The following is a 16,897-nucleotide window of genomic DNA, read 5'->3' on the forward strand; positions in this document are numbered from 1 at the left end:
AGTCTCAGATATAGATCATCCTCAAGAAATGAACTTATGGCAGAGCTGGAACTCCCAGCTCAGGGTCTCTTCCCTCTGCCATCACGGAACTGCCCCGGAGCCCGAGGGGAGGGCGGCCTCACTGAGGCTGCCGGCTCTGGTGGGGCCCCGGCGGCCGAAGCCGCAACAGTCCTGGGGACCGCAGGCCGGATCACTCATCCTGGGGTAAGCCAGCTGCCACATCATGAGGACACTCAAGCAGCCCTAAGGAGAGATCCATGCGGCAAGGAACTGAGGCCTCTTACCTACAGCCACGTGACCATGTGGATGAAAGGCTCTTGGTGCTGCAGCCAGGAGTCAGTGCTGTGCCTCTGAGGTGGGAGAGCCAACTTCAGGACACTGGTCCACAAGAGACCTCCCAGCTCCACATAATATCAAACGGCGAAAATCTCCCAGAGATCTCCATCTCAACATCAGCACCCAGCTTCACTCAATGACAAGCAAGCTACAGTGCTGGACACCCTATGCCAAACAACTAGCAAGACAGGAACACAACCCCACCCATTAGCAGAGAGGCTGCCTAAAATCATAATAAGTCCACAGACACCCCAAAACACACCACCAGATGTGGACCTGCCCACCAGAAAGACAAGATCCAGCCTCATCCACCAGAACACAGGCACTAGTCCCCTCCACCAGGAAGCCTACACAACCCACTGAACCAACTTTAGCCTCTGGGGACAGACACCAAAAACAATGGGAACTATTAACCTACAGCCTGCAAAAAGGAGACCACAAACACAGGAAGATAAGCAAAATGAGAAGACAGAAAAACACACAGCAGATGAAGGAGCAAGATAAAAACCCACCAGACCTAACAAATGAAGAGGAAATAGGCAGTCTACCTGAAAGAAAATTCAGGAAAATGATAGTAAAGATGATCCCAAATCTTGGAAATAGAATAGACAAAATGCAAGAAACATTTAACAAGGACCTAGAAGAACTAAAGATGAAACAAGCAACGATGAATAACACAATAAACGAAATTAAAAATACTCTAGATGGGATCAATAGCAGAATAACGGAGGCAGAAGAACAGATAAGTGACCTGGAAGATAAAATAGTGGAAATAACTACTGCAGAGCAGAATAAAGAAAAAAGAATGAAAAGAACTGAGGACAGTCTCAGAGACCCCTGGAACAACATTAAACACACCAACATTCGAATTATAGGGGTTGCAGAAGAAGAAGAGAAACAGAAAGGGACTGAGAAAATATTTGAAGAGATTATAGTTGAAAACTTCCCTAATATGGGAAAGGAAATAGTTAATCAAGTCCAGGAAGAACAGAGAGTCCCATACAGGATAAATCCAAGGAGAAATATGCCAAGACACATATGAATCAAACTGTCAAAAATTAAATACAAAGAAAGCATATTAAAAGCAGCAAGGGAAAAACAACAAATAACACACAAGGGAATCCCCATAAGGTTAACAGCTGATCTTTCAGCAGAAACTCTGCAAGCCAGAAGGGACTGGCAGGACATATTTAAAGTGATGAAGGAGAAAAACCTGCAACCAAGATTACTCTACCCAGCAAGGATCTCATTCAGATTTGATGGAGAAATTAAAACCTTTACAGACAAGCAAAAGCTGAGAGAGTCCAGCACCACCAAACCAGCTTTACAACAACTGCTAAAGGAACTTCTCTAGGCAGGAAACAGAAGAGAAGGAAAAGACCTACAATAACGAACCCAAAACAATTAAGAAAATGGGAATAGGAACATACATATCGATAATTACCTTAAATGTAAATGGTGCTCCCACCAAAAGACACAGATTGGCTGAATGGATACAAAAATAAGACCCATATATATGCTGTCTACAAGAGACTCACCTCAGACCTAGAGACACATACAGACTGAAAGTAAAGGGATGGAAAAAGATATTCCATGCAAATAGAAACCAAAAGAAAGTTGGAGGACCAACACTCATATCAGAAAAAATAGACTTTAAAATAAAGACTATTAGAAGAGACAAAGAAGGACACTACATAATGATCAAGGGATTGAGCCAAGAAGAAGATATAACAATTGTAAATATTTATGCACCCAGTATAGGAGCACCTCAATACATAAGGCAAATACTAACAGCCATAAAAGGGGAAATCGACAGTAACACATTCATAGTAGGGGAATTTAACACCCCACTTTCACCAATGGACAGATAATCCAAAATGAAAATAAATAAGGAGACACAAGCTTTAAATGATACATTAAACAAGATGGACTTAATTGATATTTATAGGACATTCCATCCAAAAACAACAGAATACACATCTTTCTCAAGTGCTCATGGAACATTCTCCAGGATAGATCATATCTTGGGTCACAAATCAAGCCTTGGTAAATTTAAGAAAATTGAAATTTTATCAGGTTTCTTTTCCGACCACAACGCTATGAGACTAGGTATCAATTACAGGAAAAGTTCTGTAAAAAAATACAAACACATGGAAGCTAAACAATACACTACTTAATAACGAAGTGATCACTGAAGAAATCAAAGAGGAAATCAAAATATACCTAGAAACAAATGACAATGGAGACACGACGACCCAAAACCTATGGGATGCAGCAAAAGCAGTTCTAAGAGGGAAGTTTATAGCAATACAAGCCTACCGTAAGAAACAGGAAACATCTCAAATAAACAACCTAACCCTGCACCTAAAGCAATTAGAGAAAGAAGAACAAAAAAACCCCAACATTAACAGAAGGAAAGAAATCATAAAAATAAGATCACAAATAAATGAAAAAGAAATGAAGAAACGATAGCAAAGATCAATAAAACCAAAAGCTGGTTCTTTGAGAAGATAAACAAAATTGATAAACCATTGGCCAGACTCAACAAGAAAAAAAGGGAGAAGACGCAAATCAATAGAAATAGAAATGAAAAAGGAGAAGTAACAACTGACACTGCAGAAATACAAAAGATCATGAGAGATTACTACAAGCAACTCTATGCCAATCAAATGGACAACCTGGAAGAAATGGACAAATTCTTAGAAATGCACAACCTGCCAAGACTGAATCAGGAAGAAATAGAAAAGATGAACAGACCAATCACAAGCACTGAAATGGAAACTGTGATTAAAAATCTTCCAACAGGGCTTCCCTGGTGGCGCAGTGGTTGAGAGTCCGCCTGCCGATGCAGGGGACACGGGTTCGTGCCCCGGTCTGGGAGGATCCCACATGCCGCGGAGCGGCTGGGCCCGTGAGCCATGGCCGCTGGGCCTGCGCGTCCGGAGCCTGTCCTCCGCAACGGGAAGAGGCCACAACAGTGAGAGGCCCGCGTAACGCATAAAAAAAAAAAAAAAAAAAAAAAAAAAAAATCTTCCAACAAACAAAAGCCCAGGACCAGATGGCTTCACAGGTGAATTCTATCAAACATTTAGAGAAGAGCTAACACCTATCCTTCTCAAAATCTTCCAAAATATAGCAGAGGGAGGAACACTCCCAGACTCATTCTACGAGGCCACCATCACCCTGATACAAAAACCACACAAGGACATCACAACGAAAGAAAACTACAGGCTCATATCACTGATGAACATAGATGCAAAAATCCTCAACAAAATACTAGCAAACAGAATCCAACAGCACATGAAAAGGATCATACACCACGATCAAGTGGGGTTTATTCCAGGAATGCAAGGATTCTTCAATATACGCAAATCAATCAACGTGATACACCATATTAACAAATTGAAGGAGAAAACCCATATGATCATCTCAATAGATGCAGAGAAAGCTTTCGACAAAATTCAACACCCATTTATGATAAAACCCCTCCAGAAAGTAGGCATACAGGGAACTTTCCTCAACATAAGAAAGGCCATATATGACAAACCCACAGAAAACATCGTCCTCAATGGTGAAAAACTGAAAGCATTTCCACTAAAATCAGGAACAAGACAAGGTTGCCCACTCTCACCACTCTTATTCAACATAGTTTTGGAAGTTTTAGCCACAGCAATCAGAGAAGAAAAGGAAATAAACGGAATCCAAATCGGAAAAGAAGAAGTAAAGCTGTCACTGTTTGCAGATGACATGATACTATACATAGAGAATCCTAAAGATGCTACCAGAAAACTACTAGAACTAATCAATGAATTTGGTAAAGTAGCAGGATACAAAATTAATGCACAGAAATCTCTGGCATTCCTATACACGAATGATGAAAAATATGAAAGTGAAATCAAGAAAACACTCCCATTTACCATTGCAACAAAAAGAATAAAATATCTAGGAACAAACCTACCTAAGGAGACAAAAGACCTGTATGCAGAAAATTATAAGACACTGATGAAAGAAATTAAAGATGATAAAAACAGATGGAGAAATTTACCATGTTCTTGGATTGGAAGAATCAACATTGTGAAAATGGCTCTACTACCCAAAGCAATCTACAGATTCAATGCAATCCCTATCAAACTACCACTGACATTATTCACAGAACTAGAACAAAAAATTTCACAATTTGTATGGAAACACAAAAGACCCCGAATAGCCAAAGCAATCTTGAGAACGAAAAATGGAGCTGGAGGAATCAGGCTCCCTGACTTCAGACTATACTACAATGCTACAGTAATTAAGACAGCATGGTACTGGCACAAAAACAGAAAGATAGATCAATGGAACAGGATAGAAAGCCCAGAGATAAACCCATGCACACATGGTCACCTTATCTTTGATAAAGGAGGCAGGAATGTACAGTAGAGAAGGAACAGCCTCTTCAATAAGTGGTGCTGGGAAAATTGGACAGGTACATGTAAAAGTATGAGATTAGATCACTCCCTAACACCGTACACAAAAATAAGCACAAAATGGATTAAAGACTTAAATGTAAGGCCAGAAACTATCAAACTCTTAGAGGAAAACATAGGCAGAACACTCTATTGCATAAATCACAGCAAGGTCCTTTCTGACCCATCTCCTAGAGAAATGGAAATAAAAGCAAAAATAAACAAATGGGACTTAATGAAACTTCAAAGCTTTTGCACAGCAAAGGAAACCATAAACAAGACCAAAAGACAACCCTCAGAATGGGAGAAAATTTTTGCAAATGAAGCAACTGACAAAGGATTAATTTCCAAAATTTACAAGCAGCTCATGCAGCTCAATAACAAAAAAAGGAACAACCCAATCCAAAAATAGGCAGAAGACCTAAATAGACATTTCTCCAAAGAAGATATATAGACTGCCAACAAACACATGAAAGAATGCTCAACATCATTAATCATTAGAGAAATGCAAATCAAAACTACAATGAGATACCATCTCACACCGGTCAGAATGGCCATCATCAAAAAATCTAGAAACAATAAATGCTGGAGAGGGTGTGGAGAAAAGGGAACACTCTTGCACTGCTGGTGGGAATGTGAATTGGTACAGCCACTATGGAGAGCAGTATAGAGGTTCCTTAAAAAACTACAAATAGAACTACCATATGACCCAGCAATCCCTCTACTGGGCATATACCCTGAGAAAACCATAATTGAAAAAGAGTCATGTACCAAAATGTTCATTGCAGCTCTATTTACAATAGCCAGGACATGGAAGCAACCTAAGTGTCCATTGACAGATGAATGGATAAAGAAGATGTGGCACATATATACAACGCAATATTACTCAGCCATAAAAAGAAACGAAACTGAGCTATTTGTAATGAGGTGGATGGACCTAGAGTCTGTCATACAGAATGAAGTAAGTCAGAAAGAGAAAGACAAATACCGTATGCTAACACATATATGTGGAATTTAAGGGAAAAAAATGTCATGAAGAACCTAGGGGTAAGACAGGAATAAAGACACAGACCTACTAGAGAATGGACTTGAGGATATGCGGAGGGGGAAGGGTAAGCTGTGACAAAGCGAGAGAGTGGCATGGACATATATACACTACCAAACGTAAAATAGATAGCTAGTGGGAAGCAGCCGCATAGAACAGGGAGATCAGCTCGGTGCTTTGTGACCACCTAGAGGGGTGGGATAGGGAGGGTGGGAGGGAGGGAGACGCAAGAGGGAAGAGAGATGGGAGCATATGTATATGTATAACTGATTCACTTTGTTATAAAGCAGAAACTAACACACCATTGTAAAGCAATTATACTCTAATAAAGATGTAAAAAAAAAAAAAAGAAATGAAGTTTCGTTGTCAAAACTCATGGAAAAGGAAACCCATTCTTTCAAAGGACATTGACATTCTCTCAAACACATCTTCCTAAGTAACATTTAGTAAAGTCCTCTTCTAGAAGTCTACCTCCCATGCAGTTACTCCAGCTCCTCCAACCCCCAACCCAAGCTCCTTGGCCACACTTTTCCCTCCTCCTAATTCCTAAGGATTTAGTACTTTATTATGTCCCAGCAAGAGATAACACTTCCTCCTTGGGAGGAGGAGGGAAGAATCTAACAAGATTCTAGGGCTTCCCTGGTGGCGCAGTGGTTGAGAGTCTGCCTTCCAATGCAGGGGACGCTGGTTCGTGCCCCGGTCCGGGAGGATCCCATCTGCCGTGGAGCGGCTGGGCCCGTGAGCCACGGCCGCTGAGCCTGCGCGTCCGGAGCCTGCGCTCCGCAACGGCAGAGGCCATGGCAGTGAGAGGCCCGCGTACCGCAAAAAAAAAAAAAGATTCTAACAAATCCAAGATGCTCTTAGGGAGGGTGCAGAAGGGAAAGCCCGTGAGCACTGTTGCATTAATGACACCAATCCCATCACAGCTATGAAACCCCTGCGCTGTGCCTATACTGGACACCAGATCCAGAAGATCAGATCTGACTAAAGTCAGGAACAGTGTTTGAAAAGCCAGGACAGGTCATAGGTACGATAAGTCAGCTGAAGAAGAATGGGCACTTATAGCAAAACTAGTTCCACACACCCAATTTCTGCCTTACGCCGGGTCCCTCGTACTGCCCACTGAACACCAGCCTACACTTCTCCTCCACTTATTACCAGCTCAGTAATCCTTGCCATTCTCCATTCAGAATCCATTCTTTCCTTTTATTGGCATAAGACAGCAACATACAATGTCAGAAGCCTCAGCCCAACACTTCTGCTGCCTGCAACTCATTGCTGGAAAGTCCCTTAAAGGAAGCAGAGCTTTTTACTTTGTAGACTAAAAAAAGGAGTAAAATGTAAATATTCTTCTGAGTGATCTACAGTAATACTCAAGGGATTGGCAAATCTGATGTTCTTCTTAGAAGAGACAAAGCTGAAGAACTGGAGAAGGAAAGAATCTTGAGATAATTTTCTAAGACTTTACACTTTTTCTAGGGCTGAGTCCAGGAGGGACTCTTGATTTCTTTGCCATGTGATGGGGTATAGACCTAGTCAGGGTCACCCATGCATCCATATGTTTCCCAGAGTGGATGTTTTCATTTCCTGCCACAGACCCTAACTCAAAACTAAACTTCAACCCACAACCTTGTGCCACTGTGTTCACATGCGTGCTGAGGGATGTTCTTGGAAGTTATGAGAAAATGTAATCTATGGTCCAATAAACTTGGGGATTTAATGAACTAATGTACAATTCAAGAGTGCAATAGAAAGTACAGTGTTTCCCTAATACAGCAGTTCTCAGACTGTGGTCTGTACAACTCAGTGAACCAATATTTTCCAAATAATCAATGCATGATGTTACAGAATCATTCATGCTTAAAAGATTCATTATAGCACAAGACAGACTAATGGATTTTAATATAACAAAGTGCAAAAAGTGCTCTGATACGGTTTCAGATGTCATATTGCCACAAACCTTTAAGAAACTACCATTTGTCAAGTTTTGGTATAGTATTAAAGAAAAATATCCACAATTTTCTAAAAAGGTTATAAAATATTTCTCCTTTTTCCTACTACAAATCTGTGTGAGGCCAAATTTTCTTCATATGCTCAACCAAAACAACATATCACAAAAGAATGAGTGGAGAAGCAGCTGAGAATGAATAGCTGACTATTGATCCAGACATGAAAGAGATTTGCAAAAAACCAAACAAACAAAAAGTAAAACTATGCCACTCTTATCACTAAATTTTTGGGAAAATACAATTATTTTTCACAAAAAAATATTGTTTAGGCTTACATATATGGGGCTTATTTTGTTTTTCAATAAATTAAAACCTTTATAATTTTTCAGTTTTAATTTCTAATATAAAAGTATTAATAGATATAACCCACATGAAACTCTTTGGGATACTCAGTAATTTTTTAGAGTGAAAAGGGTCTTCAGATCAAAAAGTTTGAGATGCTTCCCTAATATATTTTGATCATGGAAGCCTTTCTGTGTGGAACACCTTGAGCATATTCTATGGAACATACAGTGGGAAACAGAGTCTCATGTTGTGCTTATAAAACTATTCCTGGGGGCTTCCCTGGTGGCGCGGTGGTTGGGAGTCCGCCTGCCGATGCAGGGGACACGGGTTCGTGCCCCAGTCCGGGAGAATCCCACATGCCGCGGAGCGGCTGGGCCCGTGGGCCATGGCCGCTGGGCCTGCGTGTCCAGAGCCTGTGCTCCGCAGCGGGAGAGGCCACGGCAGTGAGAGGTCCGCGTACAGCAAAAAAAAACCCCAAAACAAAACAAAACAAAAAACTATTCCTTTTCGTGTCTCTTCTCCCTAGACCTTCTTCAATAAGTTAATTTATATGCTGCTCAAAGGGTTTCCTCTCACACAGTAGTTTTGTGCTTATAACCCTGGCAGTAAATGCATATATCTTTTCTGGCAAATACAGGGGGATGCTGACTTCATTTATTTAGAAGAGGCCATAATCTACAGAATTATTTCACTGAGCAAATGCTACAAATAGGAGAAATGATGACATAGGTTAACATGCTCCTATAGCAGATAGTCTGCTATGAGATACCGTGCCAGGATGTCCCAAGAGCATAAAGGATATCATGTCAGCTAGAATCGGGGCCAATTTGGTTTACCATTCAGTTTCCGACAACAGGAGAGTCACTGACTGAGATGCTTATGTTACAAATTACTCTTTTATAAAACCAGCAGGATGACAGTAATTTATTACTCTGAGTACTGACAATTTGTTTGTAAAAACCGTAAGCAAGCCAAAAATAACTTAAGAACAGATTCATATTTCTACCGTGGCTTTTTAGAACACAGAGTAAGGCCAATTCTTTACTTTCAGCACGACTCGAAGCCCCAGTTCCAGAATTTAGTTATAAATCTCTCCTCCTGTCAGGTAGCTGAATAACTGGCTAGAAGCCTGTTCTCAGATGGCTATAAAAGATTTTGGGCAAGAGTCAAAAGTGTAAAGTGTTGAACAGCTTATTCCATGCAAAAACTCCCCCCAAGGAAACTCAGTCCTTCTATAGAGCTGGCACGGAGTACGGGCTGTTCAGTCCTCTAATTTTCATTCTGGAATTTACCCAAATAACAGCAACCATTAAATATACTTATGCAGTTTTTTAAGCGTCTAGTTTATAAAAATGTTGTTCAAGGATGACCGGGATCTCATCCTGAGAGCTGAAGACGCTCATCTTGGTCTCTTTTTCTTTTTACTTAAGACTAGAAGTGAAATTAGCATGTAATCTGCTTCTGGTAAAACTTTCTTTAGTGAAAAATTTTTATAGCCATAAATGCTTACTAGTTTTAGGTTCCATTCTAGTTCATTTAGTCCTCCCAGGAACTCTACGAGATAGAGACTATAATTATCCCCATTTTACAGATAAGGAAACAGGCTCAGTGTTGCCTGAGGCCACCTAGTTTACAGGTGGCAGATAGGACTAGAATCCCGGAAGTTAGTCCCTCTGAACCAGACGCTGTCCCACCTGAGATGCATGATCAATAACATCGAATGCTTTTTATTAAGAAGATATCCTATTCTGTGCATAAAATAGTGGTTTTTAGCTCCAGATGAACAATTATTTCAAAAAGCCTTCCTTACACTCCAGTGTGTTAAGCCCCATTCTCTGTCTTCCCATCACGCCCTGTCCACAGACCACGTGGTATTTACCTGCTGCTGCTTCTGTCTCCCTTCTAGCCTGTACTACATCCTCCCACCCAGTACCTGGAGCAACAATCTGAATGAGTGAGAGAACCAAGGAAAGAACAAACAAAAGTGAGTCTCCACAAATCCACTTAGTCACGAAGAACATTAATTTCCAAATGAGGTTCGAGCATCATGGAGGGTATGCAAAACAAAACCCAGTGGAGTGCAGGGAGAAAACATTAGCATTTCTCTTTCTATTCACCGACATTTACCACAAGGATTGGCATTAGCATCCTCAGAGTCTGCTCCAGTGCGTGGGGCAGACAGCCACACAGGCCGGCGAGGCACTCAAGGCCTAGCATGGGCATTCCTCAGCTTGTGGGGTTAGCAGCAAGGCCCTCACCTGCTTGCTTGCTTTCTGTAGCCAGTTTACATGGGCCGAACTGAGAAAGTGGCTGTCGGGATTATATTTTCAATTGTATCTAAAGTAACCCTCACAAAACGGCCAGGTGGCTTTGAATGAGTCCTGCACAGAACTGCAAAAAAATGCTAGCAACAATACAAGCACAAATAAATGGGAAAATAGTAGAGCTGGCGATATTGTTTTTTTACCATTTCTCATATAATATCTTTCTCACCCGTATCATAAGATATAACAACAAGCTGGTCAGATCGGACTTGAAGTTAGCCAAAAAAAACCCAAAAAAACAAAAAACCTGAAAGTATCAAAACTTAGATTCATATCCACTATTTTTTACCAATGGTCTCTGCCTAAGTGAATATGATACCTTGGGAAACTGCCTAATAATACTCTTCTACAGCTTATAATTAAATATACTTTTGTTAACAAGATCAAAAATGTGGAGCTCGCTGATCTAGAACTTTGCTACTCAAAGTGCAACCTTCAAAGGAGCAGCGCCTGCGTCACCTGGAGGCTTGTTAGAAATGCAGGCTCTCAAGGTCCATCCCAGACCTACTGAATCAGATTTTGCATTTTAACAAGATCCCCAGGTCCTTCCTAGGCACACCTCTGTTTGCGAAGCACTGCTTTAGAACACACATCTTAAATGATCTGAATCCTAATAGTTCAGCTCTTATGTATACGCTTAGAAAGATGTCTCTGTTGAATTTCTGAACTCATAAACTTCTGATTTTAATACCTATTATCAAATGTTCTTCAAGACTATAAAGAACTATCCCCATGAACCAAAACTCCAGTGAAATAATCTACGTATAACTACAGCATTAACTCCTTATTAATTCCAGTATCTTAAAATAAATGTTCTGATCCTGTTCAACAAAAACTATCCAGCCACACCTTCATCTTTTTGATCCCCACCTCCACTTACTTTTGTTTGACCATCGGCTTTGAACACATAGCAGATACTCTGCTGATTGGCTGCATCGTCTTTAATCAGACAAGCAAAATAACTTGGGTCGTGACTGTTATGAATCAGTCTGTGAACTCGCTGAGGCTTACACTCGAAGATGCTGGAACAGATCAGTGGGTCCCATTGTTGGCTTTTTCCTGGTTCAGGCTCACATCTCAGTCCGGAGGGCGAAACACAGAGGTGGACTTGCTTGGTACCAGACTCCTTTGTGGAGGACTGCCCGCTGAGCCTTCGCACCTCTGCCACGACCCAAGGCAGCATGGGCATGGTGGTCAGAGAATGCACGGGTAAGAAGCCCACCAGCTGGAGGCTAAATTCCACCGAGACCTCGCTAGGAAATGGATGTTTCCTTGCTGTGAAGGTTATTGGTTCCATGTTGGGAAAGGTCTGGAAACTCAGCAAAACATTGCCACTGTTTTCTATTTTAGACCAAACAATCTATTTTACATGCTTCTGATGCAGAATCCTGCAGGAGAAAAACAGAGGCATTAGAATTTAATGAAGTCGCAGCATTTCAGAGCTTAAGAGGCTGAAGCCCAAATAGAGGAAGAAATAGATATTAGTTCACATACGCTGCTCTGCCTAGAAAGAGCTTTCTTGAAATCGTATTACATATAAAACCTGAAAATGCTGTAACTGTCACACTCACTACGGGTTACAAAGATCCCACCGGGAAGACTCCGGTTAAACAGAAGCCTCATAGAGCCAACAAAGGCCAGCACCATAGAAAACAATATAGTGTGCTGCTTGGACGGCTTTAAACCCTGCTGCATTATTTAACATACTTTCAAGGAATTTTTTAAGATGATTAAATTCAGTACTGGTGGCTTCCCCCAAGAAAGTAATCTTGCAAGAAAAATATATCAGCTCTCTATCATCACAGTCTATTGAACCAATCCAGTTTTCAACAACTGACCTTATCACTTATGATACCATTGAAGCTTTAAAACGCTCTTCCTGACTTCCCTGGTGGTCCAGTGGTTAAAACTCCGAACTCCCAACGCGGAGGGCATGGGTTCCACCCCTGGTCGGGGAACTAAGATCCCACATGCCACACGGCCGCGGCCAAAAAAAAAAAAGAAGGCTCTCCCTGGTGTAGCCCAGAGGTTCTGAATCACCAATTCAAATTCCATTAACATGTACTTGGCAACTATTATGTTCTGAACACCATCATAAATATTTTGTTTCGTTCATGTACTACAAGCACCCTAACACCTCGCATCTCCTCATCAATAGAGGGTGTTTCCTGTACTAGGACCCAAACTCACTCAGTGGGAAATTTTTCCTTCTCTACGGGTGATTTTCAAAAACCACATTTGACGTATCTTAACACCCTCCTGCTCCACTGGATGACAAAACCCTTTTGTCCAAAGCTGAGTTGTCTACAGGATCTCAAGCTCTATTCCTTACTCATTTGCTCCCTGGACCTTCATTCTCTCATGTATTCCCTGATCATATATACACACGCTAAGAAGAAACTCTATGAAGACGGAGACTGCATCTTATTCACCCACAGAGTCTGACTCAGAATAGGCTCAATAGATATTTTAAGAGAGTGAATGAAGTCTCTCTCCCATCCAAAGAAAAAGATATTTTCCCTTGACCTCAAACCTCCCCCGGCCTCAACTCTTCTTTCCCTACACAACTGTCTCCAAGGTAAAGTCTACACTTGCTGTCTCCACTCCCTCCTGCCCATCCACAATCTAGATTGCAGCCAGAAGTAATGAAGAGCCCCCGCAATTGCTCCCATTAGGGTCGCCCACATCCTCTGGTTGTGAACTTCAAAGGGGGACTTTTAGTCCTTAGCTGCCTTGTCCCTTCTGACGACTTTCTCAATGTTGACCACTCCATCCTGCTTGAAACTCTCCTGGTTCTCCTCTTACCTCTCTGGTTGCTTCTTTTCAGTTCCTTAATGGCTTTTCGCCCCTGCTTGACTCCATCCTCCCCCCTCATTCCACCTGCATCCTTTGGACAATTTCACCTAATCTCTTGATGTCAGTGACCACATTCTAATACTCCTGCTGCCACTGATAACAGCTTACTTTCATTAGGTACCAGGCACTTTGCAACTGTTCTCATTTCACTTTCATAACAACCTTCATCTCTCACCTTGGTCTCAGTTAGAGAGTACTATTATTGCCATTTTTACCACTTAGGAAATTGAGGTCCAGAGAGCGTGAGTCGCTTACCACAGGTGATTTGAGTTTGCACCTGATTCTCAACCTGTCCTCCTGAATGCTGCACAAGAATGCATCTACCACATAAACCCTAATGATTCCCATATGTTTGCCTCCTTCCTGAGTTCCAGATCAGGAGAGTCTATTAAGTATTTCTATCTGGATGTCCTACCCAGATAGCGTCTCAGCCTCAATTTAGCTGTTTTAAAACTAATTCAGTCTCACCTCCCTCCTTTCCAGAACTTCTCTTCCTCCCCATAAGCTACATCTCTGCAACAGCATCACAATTTATTTTATTGGCCCAGTCAAAAGCCAAGGAGTCACAGCTATAGACTGAATGTTTGTGTCCATCCTCCGTCCATTCATATGTTGAAATCCTAACCCCCACTGTGATAGTGTTTGGAGGTGGAGCCTTTGGGAGGTGAACCCATATGAATAGGATTAGTGCCCTTATAAGAGGCCCAGAGAACTCTCTTTCCCCTTCTACCATGTGAGGACACAGGGAAAAGACAGCAGTCTATGAACCAGGAAGCCAGCCATCACCAGATACTGAATCCACCAGCACCTTGACCTTGACCTTCCCATCCTCCAGAACGTGAGAAATAAGTTTCTGTTGTTGGAAACTACCCAGTCTGTGATGTTCTGTGACAGCAGCCTGAACAGACTAAGATAGTCATTCAGATCCCTTCTTCACCCTATCACTACTTCTAAGCTGACTTCACATCTAAATATATCTTATCTTTTCTCAGCTGGAGAAAAGGTGCCCCCATCTTCAATCCAGCCTTCACATATTTCCTAGAGTAATTCAGCTAACCCATAAAATGGATCACGTCACTCCTCTGCTAAAATTCCTTAATCACAGCCCCCCGTAAAATCCAAACTCCTCTACGAGGCATTTAGGATCTCTTCAGAATCTGGTCCTGTCTATATCTGCAACTGCATATTCTCCCCTAAAATGCCCTCCTTCATGCACTTTTTGGCTCTGAAGATAGGTAAATAGGCACAGTTCCCCATATGAGATATGATTTCTCACACCTCTGTGCCGCAGTGCATACTGTTCTCTCTCCCAGGAACACAACGCCTGTCACCAACTGTAGAGGGCCTGAGAATTTACCCTACTTGCAAGCTAACAAGTCAGGCTGCCACAAGTTAGGCTGCCACAAGTTAGCCTCCTGGTAGAGGACATGAGACTTCCAGGTCAGAGACAAGGGACCATTTATTACTCAGAGCAAAAGCAGTAGCCACAGAGGCAGCATTTCTGCTGGTTCCCTGACCCTTAGTCCCCACAGGCAAGGTGACACCTGTATCCACAGTGGGTTACAGGAAAGGCACCTGAGTTTCGGGGGACTGAATATTTTACAATGGGGAGTAAGCATGTCTGTCCTTCAATTCTGGAGTGTCCTCCAGAGAGAGAGACTATTTCTATCTTCCATGGCTGCTGCTATTAAAAAAAAGAAAAAAGAAAAATTGAAAAGGTAGTCCAGAACAAAGAAGTCAGTGCCTCTGCTCACAAAATAGAGTCATGACAGACCCAAGAAGACTCTCCCAATGACTCCCACTCTTGTCCTCTAACCTAATCCCAACTCATATACAAGTCCTGGTTCAAGCAACTATCACCTCTTCCTTCCAAGGTGATTTAGGGCATCCATCACCGTGTCCTGCTGCACTCTGTACCTATCATCATATTTACTTTTAAAAGTTTGAGTAGGTTTCCCTCAACAAGTCTGTAAGCTTCTTAAACTCATAAGGTTTGGGGTCTCTAAAACCAGTATTCAAATTCTAAACCTTTTCTGAACTAGAACTGAAGTCTATTCTTTTTACTCTATGTTTTTGTGTGTGATATATATGCATATATCCTAAGAATTAATTCTTATAATAAATTTGAACATACTTAAGGGCTAATTTTTTAACTTTAAATGTTCAAAAGTTCAGAAATAAACCCATATTTTATTTAGAGTGCTAAAGTATTTCATGAAAGTGTATTCCCTGTCTCTTTTCCTTTAAAGTACAGTTTCTCTTGATGATGAAAACAGACTTGAAGTTCATATAACCCCATAAATAATGATCTCTCTCTCCTTTTTTTTCTCTCACCTACAGGTGAAAGTGGCATTAAATGTCTGGCTCAGCTTCCACTCCTATAACTGAATCTGTTTTAAGTTCTAACTGTTGACAGCTGGTAATCCCAAGACATGTTTAAAGCAGTACTAGAATTACTACAAAGGATAGACCCAAGAGCTATCAATTAGTGTTGATGAGGTAGTTATTAATATGGTGGCAACAAGCATAGCAGAATTACTTTGTTTTCTTGTAAGGGAATATATGCATAGTGCAATAAAAAATTACACAATTTAATTGTTTGAATCATTTGGTAAATAATCAGTCATCAAATTAGTTCTGCCATTTCACTGACAAAACTATTTGGATGCCTTGAGTTTTCACTTTTCAACCAGCTGGAGCACATCACAGTTTCTTTGTAAAAAATAGATTGGACTTTAACACTGTTAATAAACTATCAAATAGTAAGTTCTACTTCAGACACGTCATAATTATTTACAAACAATTCAGATTCTGCTGACATAAGATTCATGGTAACTTAGACTAGGTAATTATTTACTGTTCAATAAAAAGTTCCATGATGATTAAATAGCACGACGGCAGAGTAGAAGGATGTGCTTTCACTCCCTCTTGTGAGAGCACCGGAATCACAACTAACTGCTGAACAATCATCGACAGGAAGACACGGGAACTCACCAAAAAAGATACCCCACATCCAAAGACAAAGGAGAAGCCACAGTGAGATGGTAGGAGGGGCGCAATCACAATAAAATCAAATCCCATAACTGCTGGGTGGGTGACTCACAAACTAGAGAACACTTATACCACAGAAGTCCACCCACTGGAGTGAAGGTTCTGAGCCCCACGTCAGGCTTCCCAACCTGGGGGGCTGGCAATGGGAGGAGGAATTACCAGAGAATCAGACTTTGAAGCCTAGTGGGATTTGACTGCAGGACTTCGACAGGACTGGGGGAAACGGAGGGCACACACAAAGTAGTGTGTGCATTGGGACCCAGGGGAAGGAGTGGTGAGCCCATAGGAGACTGAACAAGACCTACCTGCTGGTATCAGAGGGTCTCCTGCAGACATGGGGGGTGGTGTTGCTCACCGTGAGGACAAGGACACTGGCAGCAGAACTTCTGGGAAGTATTTCTTGGCGTGAGCCCTCCCAGAGTCTGTCATTAGCCTCACCAAAGAGCCTGGGTAGGCTCCAGTGTTGGGTCGCCTCAGGCCAACCAACCAACAGGGAGGACACTCAGCCCCACCCATTAGCAGACAAGTGGATTAAAGTTTTACTGAGCT

General features: G+C 41.7%; 1 protein-coding gene across 1 annotated transcript in view; it reads right to left on the minus strand.

Annotated features, from left to right (window-relative positions):
• The window catches only part of TBC1D1 (TBC1 domain family member 1), a 216,450-nt gene extending 204,712 nt beyond the window's left edge, over window positions 1–11,738 (minus strand). Inside the window, exon 1 of the mRNA XM_065878294.1 lies at window positions 11,322–11,738. Coding sequence (XP_065734366.1) covers window positions 11,322–11,738 — 417 coding nt within the window. The remainder of the gene's footprint in view (window positions 1–11,321) is intronic.
• Window positions 11,739–16,897: the final 5,159 nt, after the last annotated feature.

This window comes from Phocoena phocoena, chromosome 5 (genome assembly GCF_963924675.1).
Source record: "Phocoena phocoena chromosome 5, mPhoPho1.1, whole genome shotgun sequence".
NCBI lineage: Eukaryota > Metazoa > Chordata > Mammalia > Artiodactyla > Phocoenidae > Phocoena > Phocoena phocoena.